The sequence below is a fragment of the Chelonia mydas genome, chromosome 2 (assembly GCF_015237465.2).
Source record: "Chelonia mydas isolate rCheMyd1 chromosome 2, rCheMyd1.pri.v2, whole genome shotgun sequence".
NCBI classification, from domain to species: Eukaryota; Metazoa; Chordata; order Testudines; family Cheloniidae; genus Chelonia; species Chelonia mydas.
Window position 1 is genome coordinate 135,692,447 of NC_057850.1, and position 22,247 is coordinate 135,714,693.

General features: G+C 39.4%; 1 protein-coding gene across 4 annotated transcripts in view; it reads left to right on the plus strand.

The window, feature by feature from the left end:
* Positions 1–22,247, plus strand: part of CTNND2 (catenin delta 2) — a 1,164,839-nt gene that overhangs the window by 193,863 nt on the left and 948,729 nt on the right. For all 4 annotated transcript variants that reach the window (XM_037893329.2, XM_037893327.2, XM_037893326.2 and 1 more), the window contains one exon: positions 19,033–19,166. In XM_037893329.2, the coding sequence (XP_037749257.1) occupies positions 19,033–19,166 (134 nt within the window). The remainder of the gene's footprint in view (positions 1–19,032; positions 19,167–22,247) is intronic.

Genomic DNA, 22,247 nt, shown 5'->3' on the forward strand with positions numbered 1-22,247 from the left:
GTGTATCAGTAAGTCCACCTTTTGAAAGTCCTTCTCATGTTCTTGAACCCTGTCACTTGTATATACCTTCTCTTCCCTTATATCCCTCGTTAATATAAACCTGCAAAACTCACACTTACCTCCAAAAATTGTGATTGTAACTGTAAACTGCAAAAAAAAAAAAAAAAAAGGAAATCACAACCAAATAAACTAACAATCAAACTTTCTAGACATAGGGTTTGTCACTGGCCAGTTACCTGCTTTTTGTTATTTCTCATACCCCTTTATTTGTTGTTGTGGCCTATTTAAATTTAAAGCTTCTTGGGCCAAGGATTTTCTCATTATAGTAGTCTGTAAAGCACCTACCTCACTTTTAGTGCTATAGATATAAGATAAAAATGGTAAAACTGAATGCCATTTATAGAGTTGCATAATTTCCTCCTCTCATTTAACAATGTGGCATCATTCATCCTTTAAATCTGTAAATTGCTTAATTTCTGAATATTGAGGATAATAATCTTGTTTAGTCTACATGGGCATTATGAGGATAAAATTATTCATATTTATGACCCATTCTGATACTATGGTCACAAGAGTCTGAAAGTAGATAGGCCTCTGTGATTCAGTAATTCTTCCATAGTTTGGAAAGCAAGAAGAGAAGTTTGCAGGTTTCCACAACCCCTCAACTTGCCTAGCTAGTAATTAACTGCCAAGAAATGTCTGCTTATTACTTAAGTCCAGTACTTTTCATTTAACCATTTCAGAAAATCTTTGGGAGAGAAAATAACACACAGCAAAAACCATACCAAAAATGTGGAAAGGAATTGTAGCATTTTGATCATGTCTGTAATTTCATGGACATATTAGCATGTGCCTCAGACTACAGCAATTGTTGCTGTTTTCTATTGGAACCTCTGTCTGACAGCAAGCTTACTATGGCAGACACTCCAGCACAGGAGTTCGGTTATATTTGGCCTTACTGTGTTTGGTGACTCTTTGAAATACTATTTCATGATGAATCATCCCGGCAACATCTATCCACACTGTTCAGGGGAAGCCCACTCTTTCTGAAGAAATGTAACAGGGAGTTAGATATTGCTATTTTCAGTTCTGGAGATGGACAAGATACTGGACCAAATTTTGTCCTGACTTTTAATAAAGTCATTGGACTTATAAAGGGTGCAAGTCTGCACAGAATTTTGTCCAATGAATCCAAGTTCCAGGAACAAAAGGGCATATTGTACATGGTAGATAGAAACCGCATAGATCAGTGGTTCTCAACCAGAGGCCTGGGGCCCCCGAGCAGGTTTCAGGGGGTCCGCCAAAATAAACCAGAGAGCAGGGCCAGTGTTAGACTTGCTGGGGCCCAGGGCAAAAAGCCAAAGACCTAGCCCTGCCAAGGGCTGAAAATCAAAGCCAGAGCAATTTAGTTTCATGCGGTCCCCTGTGGTGTGGGGCCCTGGGCAATTGCCTTGCTTGCTACCACCTAATGCCAGCCCTGGCTTTTAATCTACTGGATATGCAGAAAAATAGTTCTTCTGGCACAGGTGGGCTGTGGAATTTTTTTAGCATGTTGGGGGGCCTCAGAAAGGAAAAGGCTGAGAACCCCTGGCATAGATAATAGGAACACTGTCTATATTGGGCTTGGAAGTATCAGGGAATAATTGTTTCCAAAGCTTCATCTATAGCAACTTAAATGAAAATGCTAAAGGCCAGGGTAAAGTATAAAGCACACAACTGTGATAAGACACCTAGAGATGTACAAATATTTTTTACACATTCTTTAAAATTTTTGTCCTGAATGTAAAAATACATTTTATTTGAAAAAATGCTTTGTTTAATTCCAGAAAGCCTATTTTTTTAGTAATTATATAATGAACTATGTCTATAACATAGTCATCATCACATGCTACTACTAAAATAATTCTATTCCAGTTAAATTTAAACTTTACAGAGTAGGCATATGTATAAAGAAAATTTAACAAAATGTATAAAAGAATGGAACGTGTTTTAATCTTCGCTTAGGGTAAGAGGAGAACAAAAGCAGTTATGCATTTTGTTTTAAATATTTTTCATAACGAGACTTACAATACATTTGATGTTGTTACATCAAATCATAGTATCCTTATGAAAATCCAGGCTCCATGCTGAACACAAATTAAGCTTTTACATACAAGTTTAGAAGAATACTGAGAATGTCTTTCCCCTCACTGCATGCTCGTGTGCCTATAGTCTCCCCTTTTAAATCCATGCAATTTGATGAAGACAACAGGAATTCATGGGGGAGCCGAGGGATAGAATTTAGTCCCATAAATCTGGCTTCTTGAGCTGAGAATTTTTTGTTTATAACAAAAAGAGTTAATATTGCATGTTTACGTAGCTGAGATGTTGCTATCTTATTTCTTGTTTTTCTGTGAACTTGTCAATTGAGATATAAATTTATTTCTTGCTTCTACATTAGGAAGCCTGGTTTTACATGCAATCATGCAAACACCGAGAACTATCAGTAGTAAATGTTACTCAGACTCCACTCCTCGTTTTCAGTTTGCCTTATTCCAGATTCTGTTTGCCTACATTGTATCTTAAAGTATAGGATTTATATTGTATCCTAAAGTTTATGATTAAATATTGTGGGAGTTTCTTGATTTTTCTTTTCCTGTATGAGCGTTATAGTAGTGTACATACCACTGCTTTCTTTAGTGTTAATTTGACAAACTTCAATCTTTTATTCCTGTTTTATAGTGAATCAGATCTAAAAGAGAGTCGAGAAATCCAGTTGTACTTTTCCCAATTGTACTTTTATAAAAAGGAAACTTCATTTTTCTCAGGCAGATAGGTGTTATCTGAATGCATTTTAAAACTTTGTTATAAGATGCCATCTCCTTCTGTGGGACTTGATATTTTTGTAGTTCTTTCCATATATCTTCACTTACCAGTGGCCAAATCTGAAACATACAGTCACAGGGTACCTTGTCCCTGTGAGTATCTTGAACCAATCTCCCATGTGTCAGAGCAGGTGAACACAATCCAGCCAATTAAAAGGGGTGGGGCTATGCCTGGGCCTATAAAGGGCTGCAGGAAACCAGGCAAAAGTGGGGAGTGATTGGGTCATGTCATGCAGGAGTAGAGCGAACTCTGGTGGTGAGTCCCTGGAGCAAGGGGTCAGGTGCTCAGGGAGGCAGTCTTGGGGGCTACTGCTCCAGGAAGGGAGTAGAACTAGGAAGCTGTGAGAAACTGGAGAATTAACCTGCTTCAAAGAGACTAGGCGTGGCAGCACATACTTGGCCGATAGCTGGGGGTGGGAAAGAGATGCACCCCTTCTGGTGATGTACATGTTACTTTATACCCTGATGACCAGATGAAAGAAACAGTCAAATGTAGCGAAGCAGAAAGCTGATTGTGAAATGCAATATAATGCAAATAATTGCTTAGCTGTGGTTTCAGACTGAATTTTTTTAGTATTGCAGTTGCATGAATCCCCTTCTTAATCTGTGGTATAATTAAAGCCTGTTGTCCAGTGGTAAGACTCAGAAAAAGACCAATACTGGCCCACTTGTCTTGTATCCCAATCTCTCCATTAACTATGGGACTGAGAGGGAGGCTGACGTACCATGGAGTACCATAAGCCTTAGATATTGTAGGTGAGGCTAATAATGCCACTTATTATAAGACCCTGTTTTGAGTTTCATGTAACTTTACCAGTCTTTAACCATTCAGGCTGAAAGTTTCCATGCTGGATGTATGCATCTGGCTTAATTAAAAATAAAATAAAATGATTCAGCCATTTCTGATAACAAGGATAGAGAAAAAAATCTTATTGTGCCCAAGTTTAAGAAATTCTGTTGACTTTTTTTTAAAAATCTCTAGCGGACCTGTGTTTTAGAGCAGATATTTTGGAATTTGGCAGGGGATGGCCTTTGAATCAGGGATGTGTCTTTTACCATCCCCAGGAAAATCATCCAAATTTGACCAAGTTATAAACCCTTAAAGTCACAGTTTTCACGTACTCAATAGAGTCTTTGGAGGAATTGTTAGTTTCCCAGGAAGAAATGAACAATACTGTCTTCTGAGAAGGGTTTGAATAGAAAAATATCAAATAGCTGTACCTTGAGAGAGCATCTTCAATTTTGTGCACTGAATGAGGTGGATTTCCTGTGGAAAAAATAATATAGGATCATGTAATTAAAGACTGCATTTTAATCCATGTACACAAAGGGTCCAAATTAAGATTGCATAGGCAATCCTTACTTGAAAGGTTTGTTTTTGCAAACTTAATACTTTTATTTTAATGTAGGGGGTTTTTTTGGTTTTTGTTGGGGTTTTTTTTGGTGTGTAATAGTATTTAGGTTTAGCAAAATACAATCTTTACTACCATACAAGGAAGAAAAGTTACCTGGACAGCAACCTGTAGTTTCTTTCTTAAACTGTGCTTTCCACAAGCTTCAATATTCTGTTGTTTTAATATTTTATCAAATATTTTTGCAATATATGTTCCATTAATATGCCAATAAGAATGTAAAGCTTTTATGACTAATTGATTTAACAGGGATATATACACACATGCATTCAGCTTCTAATTCTTTAGTCTGTCCTTTAGATAGAAGTGAAACACACCTAGATTAGCCACTTAATTACAAAATAAAACCTGCCAGCACTTTTTGCCCAAAAATGTACTTCAAGGGCTTGAATGTATCCTCATGAGTTTCTCTAATTACCCGTGAAATTAATTCATAGAAAACGTTTAATGTGCAATGATTGCCAAGTCATTACATTCAGGTAAACAACTAAAATGTATGATAAAGTAGTAACACTCTAAATTTATATATGTGTGTGTGTATATATATAATATATTTGTTCTTGAACAATGTCCTACAATGACTTCAGTGTAATTTTCAGCACTTGTTATGATATCAACAAATCCACAAAAAGTCAGCTGTTGGAGCTTGTGCTTCAGCGAGAGTAAATAGTTTAAGTGAAGTTAGTGCTCCTCTGGAAGAGAGCTGACAGTGGGCAGGTCCTGATTAAGACACAGGCACTCTATGCGCATACCTAAGTTCTCAGCTCCTGACGTCTTGTGATTACGTCAGAATCTTAGCTTTCTTTTTTTTTAAAGTATGTTTCTAGCCCTTAGAATTGAGAAGGAAATCTGGAAAATGTGAACAGAGTGTAACCAAAGCAGCAATATCTGCCTGAGTCTGCAGACAGCCTAAAACAATAGTTCTGAAAGGTTTAAACTGTCCCATGTAGCTCAATGAGCTGTTAATGCTAAGATCCATCACCCTGGGGTGCCTACCAGTTGATTTTGTGTATTGCAGGAGGAGAGTGAAATGGGGCCAGCACACCAATCCTAGCAGATAAGGCTGAAATACTGAGGAACCACCCTGTTTTGACCGCTACCTCAAAGGATGAGGGACATGGCCCTGGTGCTCCCAAAGGGAAGGAACCCCTGCTACTACTCTTGGGGAGGGAATAAAGGGGCTCCATGCTGATGCCCTTGGCCATCTCCATTGCAAAGGCTGGGGGAGACTCAGAGTGCAGGGTTATGGTTGCAGGGGTGGAGCCACAGAAGTCCTTGTGTTGTGCAGTGACTAAGACACCAGAATGGCTTAAACCAGTCCCGACTGCTGGAGCCCCATTTGGCTGTCCAACTGCCAGGTTGGGAATATTACAAATATACAAAAATACACAGAGCTTTCTTCACCTGAAAGCTTCTCCCTCTCCTCCAGAAGTTAGTCCAATAAAAGATATTTCCTCACTCACCTTGTCTCTCTAATAACCTGAGACCAACATGGCTACCACAACAATGCATACAAGATTGGGAATATGGCATACAGAGCATGTCTCCTTGGGTTGGGAACTATCCACTTTTCACTCTAACATAGCTCCTTTGTAACAGCCAGTCGGGTTGAATAAGACCTGTAGAATACAGTATGTGAAGTAGTCCTTACTCTGCTAAGTAGCCATGTGGAATTGGTGAGCAAGTAGCTTGCTCCTGAGAATATGCAAATAACAGTATTCTGTATCAGTTCCATAGGAGATCTTCAGAAAGGTCAGAATAATCCATTCATGCCACTTAACCAGCAGTAAAAGTAATAAACAATGTATCTAGAATTAAAATGTTAGTGATTTACTTACTCAGGGCTTAAATTGGGCTGTGCTTTTGCATCTGTTTAATCGCAGTTCTTTGGTATACACACCCTGAGGTATTAATATCATGAAACGGTGCCCATCTCTTGCACCAATTGCCATCTGAGGATTTTCCAAAGAAATCCTTATTCATAGATTCACAAGTAGCTCATATTAAGTAAACTGATCTCTAAGGACAAAAGAGAAATGAAAGGAACATCCCATATTTTGTTGTCAGCTTCTGCTTTTATGACAGTTGATGGTTTGCGGATGTTGAGGAAAAGATTTTGTAAAGGAATATTTTATTCTGCATAAGCTTTAGAATGTTGGCATTATTAGTGAAATTATTTTTTTTTTAAAAAAGCCTTAGTTCCTCAGCAACACCAGCGAACAATGTGTGCCTCATGGGTTCTACGCACTCAACAGTTTGACTTGGCTTTTTATTAGACCAATAAACAGAAATCAAACCAATTGGGAATTTTCATGCTGGGATTTGTAAAAACGTTGGCAAGAGTGCATATTTTCAATTGCTTAAATTTTGCGATCATGCTGCTGCCTCCAGTTGTGAAATACATTCGTAAGGGACCTCAGGAGCTTGTTACTCTCAAATGGTGCACGCTAGAAATCACTGCTGAGGGCAAATTCTCCTAAGTTAAATGGACAGTTTCAAATATCATGAAGTAGGAGCATGTTGCAGGCCAGTATGTGGCTGTCTGTTGTGACTATGTTCTTTAATATATTATGACAGTTGGGTAGATAATTCAAAGCAGTTAGCCCTTGATGTATGTTCTTGGTTGTTTGGGTTTGATTCTGCATTCCTTGTGCACTCAAAAGTCCTAGTGCCCTGACTGAGTTTCAAAAAAGCACTCAAAGCAAGGAAGGCAGGATTTATCTGTCGTTAACTTTTTCTTTTAACTCTGTCGTATCAACCAAAGGACCATAGGCCCCGTCCTGCAACTCTTGCCCATGAAGTAGTTCATACTCTTGTGAGTAAATCTATTCAAATGAATGGAACTGCACTGCTCATTTGGGGAAGGGCTACCTCTTTCAAGTCTGATGACTGTGTTAGTAATGACGTGAGTAGTTCTTATTCAGATTAATAAAATGTTGCAGGATGAGGCCACTAATGACTTTTTTATTTCCATTGACATTCGCCCCGTCTTTGGGTTATATTCATGTTTAATTTATCACAATCCGATCAATTCATAAGAAGCTATGTAAATCTCCGATCAGTAAAAATCACTTCTCTTTATTAGTGTGCTGTTCAGTTACTTTCCCATTCTTTCACTCAGACCCTAAACACCTGATCCATCAACAGCTGCAGCCTTCTGGGACATTCATAACCTCGAAGCTCACAGACATTAATTCCACAACAGGGCACTTTATTCAGAGAAAGAAAAGGAGTACTTGTGGCACCTTAGAGACTAACCAATTTATTTGAGCATAAGCTTTTTTGAGCTACAGCTCACTTCATCGGATGCTGTAGCTCACGAAAGCTTATGCTCAAATAAATTGGTTAGCCTCTAAGGTGCCACAAGTACTCCTTTTCTTTTTGCGAATACAGACTAACACGGCTGTTACTCTGAAATTTATTCAGAGAGAGGATGGCTTGCTCCAAAGAGGGAAAAGAAAACACCAAACTGACATGTTTTAAGGCCATTCCAAACATGACAGACAGACACAGTTATCTCCTTGCTTAAAGGGAATGTTGTCAACACTAAGGACTTGTCTACACCACCACTTATGTCAGTATAACGTATGACACTCAGGAGTGTGAAACCCCCCTCCCCCTGAGTGATATAAGTTACACCAACAGAAGTGCCAGAGAGCTCTCTCCCATCGGCACAGAGTGGCCACTCAAACAATCTTATAGTGGCACAGCTGCATCAGTACAGCTGTGCCACTGTAATCTTGCTAGTGTAGACAAGCCCCAGATGTTAAAAGGGTCAGGAGTGAAGCTTCCCAAAATAACTGACTTAAAAAACATGAAATTAAAAAAGAGGGTCCTTTTTATTCGCCTCTGCTTATTTGAGCCTTTAGAGTTCACATTTCCCAGGTCGTCTCTGGAGCCATGAGGTGGTAAAAATAGTTTTTCCTTAAGTGAAAAGTGAGTCGTGCTTAATCACATATCTCTAGGAGCTGGAGCTTTAAGAAAACCCCAAATATTTTCAGACTTGTGATAAAACAGAGTTGGCAATAACATAAAGATGACTTGCAAAGTGCAAATGAAAATCATGTTCAGCCCAGAAATATGTGCTAAATGTCCCCAGTAACCAGGCTACGGAAGGCTTTCAGTACATACATTTAATTTTCAACTAATCATTTTAATAAGCCATAAATACCGTGTCTCTGTTTAGTTCATGATTTTTGGTGTCTAGTAGAATAATGTATTTAAGATCCCAGGTTTGTGTTTTGAAAGTGTTGCAATAGCTATCCATCCTCATCCTGAAAGGAAACCTGCACAATACTTTCGAAAGTTGAGCCTGAGAGCTTATATTAATAACATGCATCCGATGAAGTGAGCTGTAGCTCACGAAAGCTTATGCTCAAATAAATTGGTTAGTCTCTAAGGTGCCACAAGTACTCCTTTTCTTTTTGCGAATACAGACTAACACGGCTGCTACTCTGAAACCTATTAATAACTCTGTAACCCACTAACTTCCTCTTTCTGTCCTATGACTGCTGAGGTGTTAACAGGTTAGTCTACCTTGAATGGTTCCTTACAATATGTGCTACGCTACTTATGCTAAACACCCTGTTCCACCTTGCATTTTGCTGTGATGCTGAGAGTTCCTTTCCCAGGCCACGTCTACACTACAAAGTTATATCATCCTTAACTTACATTGGCATAGTATCCCAGTTTAAAAAAACTGTCTCTTGTTATATTTTAATGACAATTCGTGTAATCTTAACTAAACTTTGACACATCTCAGTGATATGAACAAGGTGAGAGTTTGAGTTCACACTTTCAATGCTGTTATTTTTTAGTTTGGAGACACTTTTACAAGTTTAAATAGGTTACATTGTGTCCTGTAAATTTAAACACAGCTCCCGTGTATGAAACAGACTGCCTATAATTAACAGAAGCTGCTGCTACTCTGAAAGTACTGAAAAAAGATTTACACGGTCATGAAAAATGCTATATGTTTAAAAACAGCAAGGTCTGCTGACTGATTACCTGTAATGGCCTCCTTCCACCCAAAGGAAGTGTGTACATATAGATATGTACACATACATTATGTACTATGCATATTTATTGTAACATTAGTTATCTATACTTATTCCTTTGATGCTATAACTTTGCATTTATTAGTGCTTATTACTCACCTAAAATATATGTATAGAAATGATCAAGAAAGCCAGAACTTTTACTATGATTCCACATGTTTCATCTTAAAGAATGAATCACCAGTAAGAACTGTTAGCTATTCAAAATGCTGTTCACATAGTGGTGACTGGCGAGTCGAGTTATTGCCTGTGACATTTGCATCCACAGTTGAAATTAAAGATGCTCGCAGCAGAAATAGCATTTCAGTGAAAAACTACAAAGAACTGAATGAATTCAGTTGCTTTACCTCAATTTAAAGGGACATTGTCAGCTTAAAAATCATGGGGTCAGTTCTTCACTGCCTAGCATCTTGTACAGTCATTTACACCTGTACAAAATGGATGCAAAACACTAACAAATTGGAATTCTCCATACATTTGCACTGACAGGTGTGTTATAATCACTTTGCACTCATGTGAATAGCACAGACAAGGTACAAGGCAGTGGAGAATCAAGGCTCATATGGAACAGCACACTTCTACATTTATGTTAATATCCCCTAAGATTATTATAAATGAAATAATTGGATCTTTACGTAGCATGTCTATCTGGCTAAAGCATTTATTTATTTAGGGTCACCCTAGTACTGAATCTAGATGGTGCACAGAGTTTAAATGAGTACCGGGCTTGGGAAGTGCTCCTGTTCTCTGTTCTGCTGAGGAATAAAATCAGTGCCCCTGAATTTGAGCACAGTTTAGCCCTCTATCTTACTTTAGATTAAATGCTCTGTTAGTTTTTAGTGTGCCATAGTGTTTTCTGCTGCTGTGGCTGGTTCGAGAAATGTTGAAAAGATGTCATTTTTTTCATTATTAATATATATTTTTTGCATTTCTCAGCTTGAAAATCTAAATGTAAGGCCGCCTAATTTTTCCTGATGGTCCGTTTCACGTAAAGGTTCTCTGTGTTGTGATTCTGTTCCAAACACTGCATGAAATATTTTTGTTGAAGAGCAACTCAGCTGCAATTTATATAACGTGTATATGGCAACATTCCTTTGGTTTTGGTCTTTATACAAGATTTCACATGATCTACCTTTCATGTCAAACTTTAATTGACAGTATCCCTTTCATTAAAGAGAGGTTGTTGAGGGGAGGCACCGTAGACATCTGAACTTGTGCTATGACAGACCTAATTGACATTGAAAAGAAGTGCCACCTGCCCAGTCTGGCTTTGGGCTGCCATTGCTTCATTTCCCCCTCATTCAGGTTGGATCTGCTCCCAAACTTTTAGCCTGGTTTGGATACTGCAGTGACTTGACCCTCCATCCAAGTCAGAGGCAAAACAAGTCTGCACCGACCAGGGTATTCCAATCGAAAACAAACACAAGTGTTTTCCTTCCCAGTCTCAAGCTGGGCACAATCCTTCCTTCCTGAGGCTCTGTCTTCTCTTCGAACTTCAGATGCTATTCAATCTACCCTGTTGGCTTAGCTCTCAAGCTTGCCCCTCCTGTGAGTGTCTCCCTTTTGCCTCGCCACAGACTTTTCTGTCTTATCTCTCCTCCCCGCCCCGACCTTGAAGGACTAGTCTAGCCACATGACCTGCCTGTCATGTGACTGTGCTTTTTTTTTTTTCACCTAGAGAGAGGTGTTACAGGTGGGCCTGGACCCATCTCCTTATAAAGGGACAGTCACAACTGTAGAACTCACCCTGTGGTGTTGGGAAATATTTTTCAGTTCTATAATCCATGTCTAATTTGAAAAGGATCTTTTTTTGTATCTTGATTTCTGTGTTACAATCTGCAGTGCTTGGCATATGTAATTGAATTTGCTTTTATTTAAGATGGATTTTATTTTATCCACCCATCAAACCATCTGTCTGGAATCGTATAGCCTCCAATTTCTTCATGTAGTGTTATACAGTTCAGTTCACATTTGCTTTAAAAAAAAATTGTGAGCCGTGATTTGAGTACAGCAGATACTCCTTAACCTAAGATGGTTTACAGAGTTTTCTCAGAAAGCCTAGATAATGACAACTGAGCAAAGGATACAAGGAATCCCTACTGTTTCAGCATTAAAAAAATGCATTTTCTTTACATTCCTTAAGCTTTTTCCATTTTAATAGCAAATTTAGCTTGGGTTTTTGCCTGTAAAGGAATTGAACATAATGCATGTCTTGGAGCTAAATTTTTAAAAGGCCTAAATTCAGCCGCTAATATTGGGAATAAAACTAGTAGTTGATATTAATTGTGGGCATAAATTATTTGTTTGTATGTCTAGCTACCTGATATGTTCCCAATTGCCTGGGAATTAATTTTCTGATCACTGGTCCTGCCAAGATTTCAAATTGCTTGTCATACGGTGTCCTGATCTGGGGGGGTTTCATCTAATTTTCAAGTAAATCAAAATGGAATATTTTTAACTTGGTGATGGTCTAAGTGAAATATAATTCCTGTGTATTCTGCTTTTTCTGTGATGGGCTGCCTTTCTCAGTGGGATATGCTTATTTTATATGTCTGATACTGTCTTGCTCTGAGTTTTGCTCTGTGTTTAGGTTTTTTCTCACTTGTATATATATTAACATGCTAATATCATCACCATTCTGAGTTTGAGCAAGAACTGAAACTGACTGCATTCTGACATCTAAGACTGAGATCCTATCAATAATACGGTTTCTTAGGGTTGCCAACCCTCCCGGATTGGCTGGGAATCTACCAGAATTGGCCTCAATCTCCCAGTGACTATTAAAAGCAATCTGGGAGATTTTAATAGGCCTACAGTCCGGTCGGCGGCGCAACAGGGCTAAGGCAGGCTCCCTGCCTGCCCTGGATCCATGTGGGTCCTAGAAGCAGGTGACATGTCTGGCTCATAGGCACAGGGGCAGACAGGGAGGTCTCTGTGCGCTTCCCTGCGTCCCACCCTGAATGCTGACTCTGCAGCTCCCATTGGCCAGGAACTGGGGTCAATGTGAGCTGTAGGGGTGGTGCATGAAGGCAGGGGCAGCGCACAGAGCCACTTGGCCGCCCCTGAGACTAGGAGCTAGACATGCCTATCGCTTCTGGGAGCCCCTGAAGGTAAATGCTGCCCAGAGCCCACACCCTTCACCCCATCCCACACCCCAACCCCTTGTCACTGGCTCAGCTTGCAGCCTCCTCCCACACTCCGAACCCCTCGGCCCCACCCCCACCCAGAACCTGCACCCCCTCCTGCAACCTATCCCCTGCCTCAGCCTTGCGAAAGCGAGTGAAGGTGGGGGAGGGCGAGCGATGGAGGGAGGGGGGGTGGAGTGAGTGGTGGCGGGGCCTTGGAGAAAGGGTGGGGCACGGGCGTGGTCTCAGGAAGGGGTGGGGCATTGCATGGGGCAGGGGTGTTTGGGTTTGTGCGATTAGACAGGTGGTAACCCTATGGTTTGTATACATTGAGTTTGAAATAGAGACCTAATTTTCATCACAGATGTTTGCTGTTGAGAGATTTCTGTTAACTATATATATCCATGTATAATTTTTGTTCTCAGTATACCGTCATCCCAATAGACAATAGGCCTGAAATGTGTTTGCAGCATATGTATTTGTATAGTGCTTGTGATAAGTAAAATTCACATTCTCCCCTTAGATTACTATGGGACAATAACAGTATTTCCATCAAGAGCTTTACAATGTGAGAATCAAGTGTCTTCGTCGTTGAAAGTTTAGTTAAATGTGCACAAGCGCTATCGAGTGTTGTGGATTTGATAGCATTAAAGTGAAAATTTAAATGCAGTATTTTGCAACTTTTTTATGCTTAAATAAATGTGCTTGTAAGGCTGAAATGTGTCAGAGAAAACCCTTAGGAGGGGTGACTTTCAATGACCTGATGAGAACTGGTTTCTCTTTGCTCAATTCAGCAGGGTGGTGCATACACAGTATTTTTTTAATGTCAAAAGTACTTTATTATAAAGCTCTCCTGATGTTTCTGCAGAAAAAAGGGGCAACATGCATCTTTGCTTATCAAATTTTGGAGCATGTTAAAAAAATCCTGGGAAAAGTGCAACAGTGCTGCTTACTAGTTGCTATTCACTGCAGCTTTCAAGTCTACTTTTGACATGCACCATTTAATGCATACTACTGCCCCCTTTACATAAAGTTTTCCAGTTAAAGCAGTGACTAAGGTGCACACTAAACTATGCATAATAAAAATAGCATTGCTCAGACCTCCAAAAAAAAAAATTCACCCCGAGGCAGAGACAAGGCCTGGAAAATCACAGCCTGAAAGGCAAAAGATTCAGAAACTTACAAGCAACCCCAAAATGAGTTTAGAATTGAAACACTTGGGCAGTCTCAAATATAGCTGTTGCTAGCGTGTCAAACTATAGCGACTTTGAATACACAGAGCATGCATCTTTAAAACAGGATCTTCTTGTTCAGTCATCACTTTTCTGACCATAACTATGAGTGGCTATTATGGGTTGATGGGGCTAAGCCCTATCAATGTCCCAGCTGCCAGCCCCCGTGTACCTACGAAGTATTTTTAGTGTGGCTGCATTACAATAGGGTTGCCAGGCGTCCGGTTTTTGACCGGAACGCCTGGTCGAAAGGGGACCCTGACGGCTCCGGTCAGCACTGCTGCCTGGGCCGCAAAAAGTCCAGTCGGCAGCACAGCAAGGCAAAGGCAGGCTCCCTGGCTGCCCTGACCCTGCGCAGCTCCCAGAAGTGGCTGGCATGTCCAGTTGCTATGCACACGGGTGGGCAGCGGGCTACGTGTGCTGTCTCTGCCCCGAGCGCTAGCTCCACAGCTCCCATTGGCTGGGAACCCTGGCCAATGGGAGCTGCGAGAAAGGTGCCTGTGGGCGCAGGCGGTGCACACCACACAGAGCTGCGTGGCCGTGTCTCCGCCTCAGGGTCAGACATGCCAGCCGCTTCAGGGAGCCTGCCTTAGCCGCGCTGCACCACTGACCAGTAGCCGTCTGAGGTAAGCGCTGCCCTGAACTCTTCATTTCTGGCCCCACTCCGGAGACCTCTCCCCTAGCTGGAGCCCTCACCCACTCCCGCACCCTCTGTTCCAGCCCAGTGAAAGTGAGTAAGGGTATGGGAGAGCGAGCGACAGAGGGAGGGGGACTGGAGTGAGTGGGGACAGGGCCTCAGAGACAGGAGTGGCAAGGGTATTTGGATTTGTGCAATTAGAAAGTTGGCAGGGTGCAGTACCAACTGCTGCTAACAGGAAGTGATTGCAGTACATAGATGTCAGACAGTATCTGAAGCAGGCACATGAGCAATACAAGCTTCCGTGGGCCTCATTCAAATTAGTTCCACAGAGTGTTGGGTCCCTACATGTAATCTCTTCAGTCACAGTTCCCTCCCTGCTGCGTTTGCTCTTCATTCTCCAGGTCCAGCAACAGGTAGGAGAGTTTGGTACCCTGGGGAGAGGGGGGAATGATTAGTATTCTTATTTTAGAAATAGGTGGCAGGTGGGAGGAACGGGGTGTGTGTGTGGGGGGGAGCTGGGACAGAGAAGTGAAGGGACAAGTCACTGGAAGAGCTGAAAACAGAACTGTGAAGCTCTTGGCTCCTAGACTGTTGGTGTATCACGGCGGGCACTCACTGCTGTGGTGCCTCCTGCAGGTCATCTGGGAGTTAGCTCAGTTCCAGCCTCGGCGTGCCTCCTGCTGGCCGGTGTCTTCCTACCGGTGCCTGCTTTCTCCAGATCTTCACCACCTGTAGCACTTCAGGCACCGCATCCCTCCTGGATCCTGGTGCCCCTTACTTTAGGGTGCTGCCCCACAGCAGTGCCCCCACACTCTGGGTCTCTAATTGGGTGCAACCACACCTGTGGCTGACTACCTAAGCAGCCTCCCTTGGCTGCTTTTAACCCCTTCCTAACCAGAGCAGGGTGACCGCCCTGCTACAGTTGGTTATCCCACTAGACCTTGCTTTCTCCATAGACTTTTAGGGAAACACTGATACATGTAGTCTCCCTCAGTCTTTGGGCAGATACCCTAAAACAGTAGGGAGGTGTGAACTAATGAACCCCTACTTTCTCTCTTAATTCTTTTTTTTTCCCTGTTACATGGCATGTTCACAAAGGTAGCACGTTCCTTAATACAAATAAGCAACTGTGATTCACCACAGAATTTATAGTTGGGAGAAAGTCACTATTACTTTTTAAGTACTTTGAATTGGAAAACTGGTCTGAAAAAGATACTCTCTGATTTTGGATCAGTGGGTGAGCTGATAATCTTATCATGACCAGATTTTAATGGCTTTTAATGTTCACTAAACAGGCCAACTGTAGCCCTGTCCTTGGTACATAGATGTTTTAAAAGTCCATATTATAATTTGCATATTGAATAGGATGTACAGATTAAGGCCCTAAACCCACCAATACTTATGCATATGCTTACATTTATACACAATGAGTAGTCCAATTGGAATCACAAGCATAAAATTTGCATGATGAAAGCCTTAGCCTGTAAAACTGGCTTAGCTCTTTTTCTGGCTATTTAAAAACTGTGGCTGTATCTTCCTGTAATGTTATAAAAAGGTTAAATTATATAATCTTATTTCAAATTATCCTCATTTCTAAACACAAAATAAAATAAGTAAATAATGAATCAGATTTTTGTCACCTAATTCCATCTTAATCATGCTTGGCAAATTTAGAATAGTGAAATTAGAAATATGATTATCTTTTGATCTGAAGCTGAATACAGCTTTTAGAATGGCAAAATTAACCTTCCTTAATTTTCACAGAGTGCTCCTCATAAGAAAAAATTGCAAACACACTGGTTCAGTATTGTTTACAATATCACCACAGTGTTCAAATGCTCTTTTCAACACAAGCTGAAATCCTAGCTCTATTGAAGTCAATGGAAGTTTTGCCATTGATTTCAGTGGGGTCAGGATTTCACCCCATTTGTTTTTGTCTTAACACAAAATGTCTTTGAAGGCCTCGCATGCAACTCCTAAATATATTTCCTGTTTTTCACAAGTAAAAACTTCAGTTAAGTCTAAACAATAATCAGAGACCTGATTCTGAAAGTAAATAGATGCCTGCACATGAAAAGCACAAAAATGGCTTGTAATAGCTAATGACCATCTCTTTATAGTTTATAATCCACATTCTTCATATTTTACTAGATTTTAAAGAATAAGTTGGGCAAGTAGATTAATTATTGAGACTTTTAATATCTGTCTCTTGTTGAAAAGAATTATTGGAAATATTTGCAATCTTTGCAGAAAGAGATCTGCAATAATGGAGAGAGATACCAGAAAGTCTCAAATGTGCACTTTACTCTGTTGTAATTCTAGCCTCCTTTCTTAGCATAGAGTTGCCTATGATGTTTTAGCCTTGTGTTTGAGAAACGAGCATTGCTGTTCTGTGTTCTGTCAGTGGGGGACATAAATGTTGGGCACGTTGCCCTGGATAAAGACAGCAGTGCACTTTTAAGTGGGTTGGTATGTGAGGGAATGATAGAAATTATATTGATTTGTATGGTTGTTTATTAACAGCAAATATTAGCATTTAGTAATAGTAGTAACACAGCATGTTAAATGCATAGTAACAGATAATACCTGCCCCTAACAGTTTGCAATCTAAATACAGAAAAGATGTGTTCATGTATCCCATGCTGGGTAATAACAGGAGACGACTCCATGTGTTGAAAACTAAACTGGACATTTAAAAGATGTATTTACATAGATGCTGCAACTGCAGCAAGCATTCCAGCCATGTCCACACAGATTGGCTTCCTGGTGCCTTCTCCAAACACTTCCATCTTGCAATTTGTTTTACTCCTTCCAGGTTTCACGCAGGGTGCTACAAAATGGATATAGCACACAAGCAGAGTGATCATAGTGGGAACTGTTAGGTTAGTTGCACTTTCTAAAAGATTTTTAAAAAACATATATTTTATAAAATGTATTATTGGGGACTGAGTGAGAAAGACGCAAGCGAGGATGAGTTAGTAGAACAGGACCAACACCAACTAAATAGCAGCAAGGGAGAGGAAAAGACAAAAGAAGGGGAAGAGGAGAGAGAAGTGGAAGTGGTAGGGAATCTTGTGCTCCAAAGTCTTGAAATTACATCCAAAACTGCATCTCTCAGGTTGGAATAGAATTCCACAATGTGAGCCACTAGCCCACCTAAAGTGAACAACTGCAACATCAGAAAAGAAAATGATCTTGCTTCCTATTAAGTGACTAATAATTTAGTTTAAAATAATTAGTCAAGATTACAAGATGGGTCATGGTGTATGTGTGCGCACACATGTAATATGTGGTTTTGTAGACAGTATAATATTTTTAAATAAATTCCTGCAAATTACATTGCTGAGTTTCTGAAGTTATTTTGTAAAACATGTAACTTGTTACTGTAAAAACCTATATTTGTTGCACAGAATGAGAAAAATTAAAAAGTTATAAAATGTCACTTCAGGGCTTTACTTTGGCTAGCGGTGTGTTCTGGCACATTCACTCTGTGCCTAGACAATTTGGGGCATTTTAATCCCAAACTTCCTCAATCACTGCTATTGAAGTGTATTGCAGTTAGTTGGTGCTAGGTAGCTCTGATGTGCGTTTACTTTTTATTGTGGACTTGAGCTCCCCAGACCTTTAGGTCTCATATAAGAGGACTCATATAACAAAGGCTGATTTAAGTGGTGTGTAAGGTTTAGCCTTAGCTAAACCTTACACACCACTTAAGTCAGCTTCACGAGAACTGTAAATGAAAGAAAAGGAGTGCTAGTCTCTAAGGTGCCACTAGTACTCTTTTTCTTTTTGCGAATACAGACTAACACGGCTGCTACTCTGAAACCTATAAATGAAAGGTTTCCTTCATAAAAATGTGGAAGCTAATTTCTAGGGGAGTGACACAGGAAAAACTTAGGTAGCAGGAGCACTTCCTCTAGAGCCCCACTGACTTTTACAGCAACTGCACCATTTATATGATACACCTGGGGACTATACACTTTATGTCCCTTCGTACTATGGCTCAGCCTCCAAAATCATGGCTTCCCTCTTGCCTCTTATCCCTAGCTTTATAGAACAAAAAAGTAGAAAGAGACTTCACTTCTAACCATTGGCTTTCTCACTTCTCTCACTCCAAACAAAAAAAGGGAGGGTGCAGAATAACTTTTATTACTGTTTTACAATAATATTGCTGATAAAACTTCAGCAAAAACACTGCTAGATTTGTTGAAGTAAAGCAAAATACTAGACTACGAATAGGTACATAGTAAATGTGCACATAATTCAAGAAGTCGTGAAATTCTGTATTTCTCTCATCTGTTGGTCCTCTGCTTGCATCACTCCCGTGATTCATCACTCCCGCGATATTGTAATTTTGTATTGGACATAGCCCCTAGAATACTATACAAATGCCACAACTGTACATAGTTTGAATTAGCTCCAGATGCAATGCGGTGAATGATATGGAGGCAAACTGGATTACAAGAATTCTTATATAAGGATTAAAAGAATGCTTTTAAGATAAATGTTAAATAATCTTTGTGTTTTAAAGAATAGTAAATGAAGGACTTTCACATTATCTAACAGAAGCAAATTAGCTCTGCTGAACACAAAATATTTATTTTTTTCTGAAATTAGGGTGGTTACTATTGTATGTATTTGATTCCTGACACACATGCGATTTGTAATATCAAAACATTTTTCTTTCTTTTTTGAATCATAGGAGCTATGCCTGTGCCAGACCAGCCCTCATCTTCTGACAAGACAAGTTCCCTTAGCCCTGTGCTGAATACATCCAATGGGGACGGTTCTGAAACAGAGACAACCTCTGCTATTCTAGCTTCAGTTAAGGAACAGGTACACAAGTATAGTGGCTTTTGATTACATATTATGTCGCACATGCTTGTGAGGCTTATTACTGATGCCATGAAGGAACAGAAATATTTCTTGTTTTAAAAATACCTCAATTTAGTTTCCTAACAGTATTTTGTGGTCATTGGTTTGGGGAGACATTTGTTGGGTTTTTTTGTGGTTCTGCCTGGTATATTGTATGGTGATCTTAAATTAGACTGCTATAAGTACAACATCCTTTCCTTTCCCTTTATTATATGTGGAGGTTTCTTCAGTACAGAGTGTAAGAGTTAGGGACATATGAACCACTGTGAAGAAAGTAACTTTCATTCCAAAGCTTTGTGTAAAGATTGAAGGGAACCCTATCTTGTTTGTTTGAAAATATTCTGTTATTTGTTTACATTCACTTGTTTCCAGCATGACATGAAAACGGTTGAGACCAGAAGCAGAATTTCCAAAATATATCAAGAGGTTTTTCTTTTGGTATTGTCTACTTGGCTAAAACAAAAAAGCAAGTACTAGAAATCTTGGAAAAACAAATCTCATTAAATTCCACTCTGATTCTGATGAGACACAGGTTCAGATGTGTTTATATAAGCAATTCAGTCTTCTGTATATTTTGAGGTTCCTACACAGCTAATGAAAACTAAGTATTTTGAATATATCTCCTTATTCTACTGTAATACACTGAGAATTATTCAGTATATCTGTATGGCTAAAGGAAGTTTTGTCAGAGAAATTCACTTATGTAAGACTGCCGTACCACTGATATTTTGCTTTTCAACCCCTCTGCCTCCAACGTAGGAGATGGCCATAACTGCAGTTCTTGAAAACAGCTGAGTTTAAAAACTACTTATGGTTTTGATCATTAGTAACACCTGCTACACCAAAAAAAAAAGGGGAAAACACTTTAATATCTAGTTTTGGTACTTTGGACCCTTGACAAATTTTAACGTGACAATACAGCTTCACAGAAAAGGGTACTCTGACAGGATATCTGGTTCTACCATCCTGCAGAGGCAGAGAGAGAGAGAGAGACTTGTTTCTGCTGACTCACCAGACTAGCTTTGGCCCAGGAGTATATGAAGAGTTTGAGCCGCTCAGTGATTCAGAGGGAAATAGGGGCCAGAACAGACTAATACTGAAAGGAGAAACCTTAGGAACAAAACAAGCCCAATCTAGGGAAGAAGTTTAAATTGAAATTTACATTTTGTTTTTATCTAAGTTAAAGACATGTGGTGGAGTTTGGATTTTAACTCTGTGTGCCTGTTGTGTTATGTTAGAAGATGCATGTGCAATAAAAACATCAATTATACTTTTTAAAATGCAAAATTATTCAGATAACACTGACAGCTTCTTTAAGGATTCTTAGAAGTTATATTGTATTTTTAATTGAAATAGTCCGTTGTCCTATACTTCTTTAATACTTTGTTTTTACAACTGTTGTGCAATTGGTAGTTTATATAGCTTAAAAATTAAAAATGTTCTCTGGTGTGCTACATTAACTTTTAAAGAGATTCACGGTTGCCCTATGTGTTTGATGTGTATGAGGGTTTTCATGCAGTATAACAGCGTTATCTGGAGACACTCATTATCTAAGATGATATGTGAAATGAATAACTTCTTTTACAACCTAACTTTTTCAGAGTAGATTGTGATTTAGTGTATTGGGCTTAAAAGTTGACGAGAAAGTGAGAGTGGTTCACAGTACATATGTGTCACGTGACTTAAAAGTGATCTGTGTTTTATTGGTAAAGGCTTTTGGTTTTGGAATGACCCATATTTGTAAGAAAAACACACTCTGGCTTATTTCCTCTACACACAATACTGTTTGATTCTACCAGGCACACATTACAGTACTAAGCTTGATGTCCTCACAAAACAGGAAAAGCCATATTGACTAACAGTCCAGACAACTAAAACATGGTCTAATTAAACTGTTGAAACTGCATTTAAAAATTCTGGGTGTATTTTGTGTGGTAATGAACTGGCAGAGAGATGGACTAGGTGACGTAATAAGTGTTCTCAATCTCTAATATCCCTGATTTATGAGCTCATTTAACCTGGAATTCAAGATAAATGGCTTCCCATCTCCTAGTAGAAAAAAAGCATGTGATTTGTCTGTCTAGCCAACACTTTGGGTTAATTTATCCTCTGGCTCTGCTCAGAAGTCTGGCCTTACTTGAAGATTTGGAGGCAGGAATAAAGAGGAAGAGGAATAAAAACAAACAAATTAAAAACAGGTCAACCACTTTTAAAATCAGATTGTCCTTGGCCAAATTTAATAAAATATATTTTATTTCCTCCAGGTTGGTCATTACATATACAATTATTCCACCTAACTTTTTAAAAAATTTCTTGGCTCAGCTGCAGAAACTTTTCATTAACTTCTATGCTCACTTAATATGCTCTGTGAAATTGATATCTGAAGCTGTTTCTCTGGATGACTGAAGCAAGCAGAACCACAGGGATAATGGTATCATAGTGACTGTTGTAGGTGCAGCTGATCTGGGGGGAAGGACAGACCTGATGAACATACACTTTGGTCAGAAAATTGGAGGAAGGATATATGGAGATTTAAAGATAAAAAGACTTACATTTTCTATTTTAATTTCTTATATGACAAATGGGTGATCGGGAATTCTACATTTTGAATTTAAAACTGACTTAGGTCTGAGGTACACATGTACAATTTCTCTTATGCATGATCTCACACTTATCATACCAGTCTACCTGTAGCTGGTAAAATGTACGTGAGCACAGCACAGAGATAATTGTTTCTGCCTATAGACTCACTATGAACAAGCTTCCAAAACATAATTTGAAGTAACATGAACTATAAACAGTATAAACTGATTTTTATAAAACTTTTAAAATATGAGGTAAGTGCATAGTAATATTTTTTCATTACTATTATGGGGCTTCCAATAATCCACATGCTGCCTCAGTTTTACCAATGAGATTATCTGGTCTAATAACAGCAGATTGTTTAATATTCCAAACATAAAATTTTCATATTTAACACAGCAATAATGAGCTCAGAATCTATATCTGCGTGCTTTTCATGTCGTGTCTTTATGATAAAGT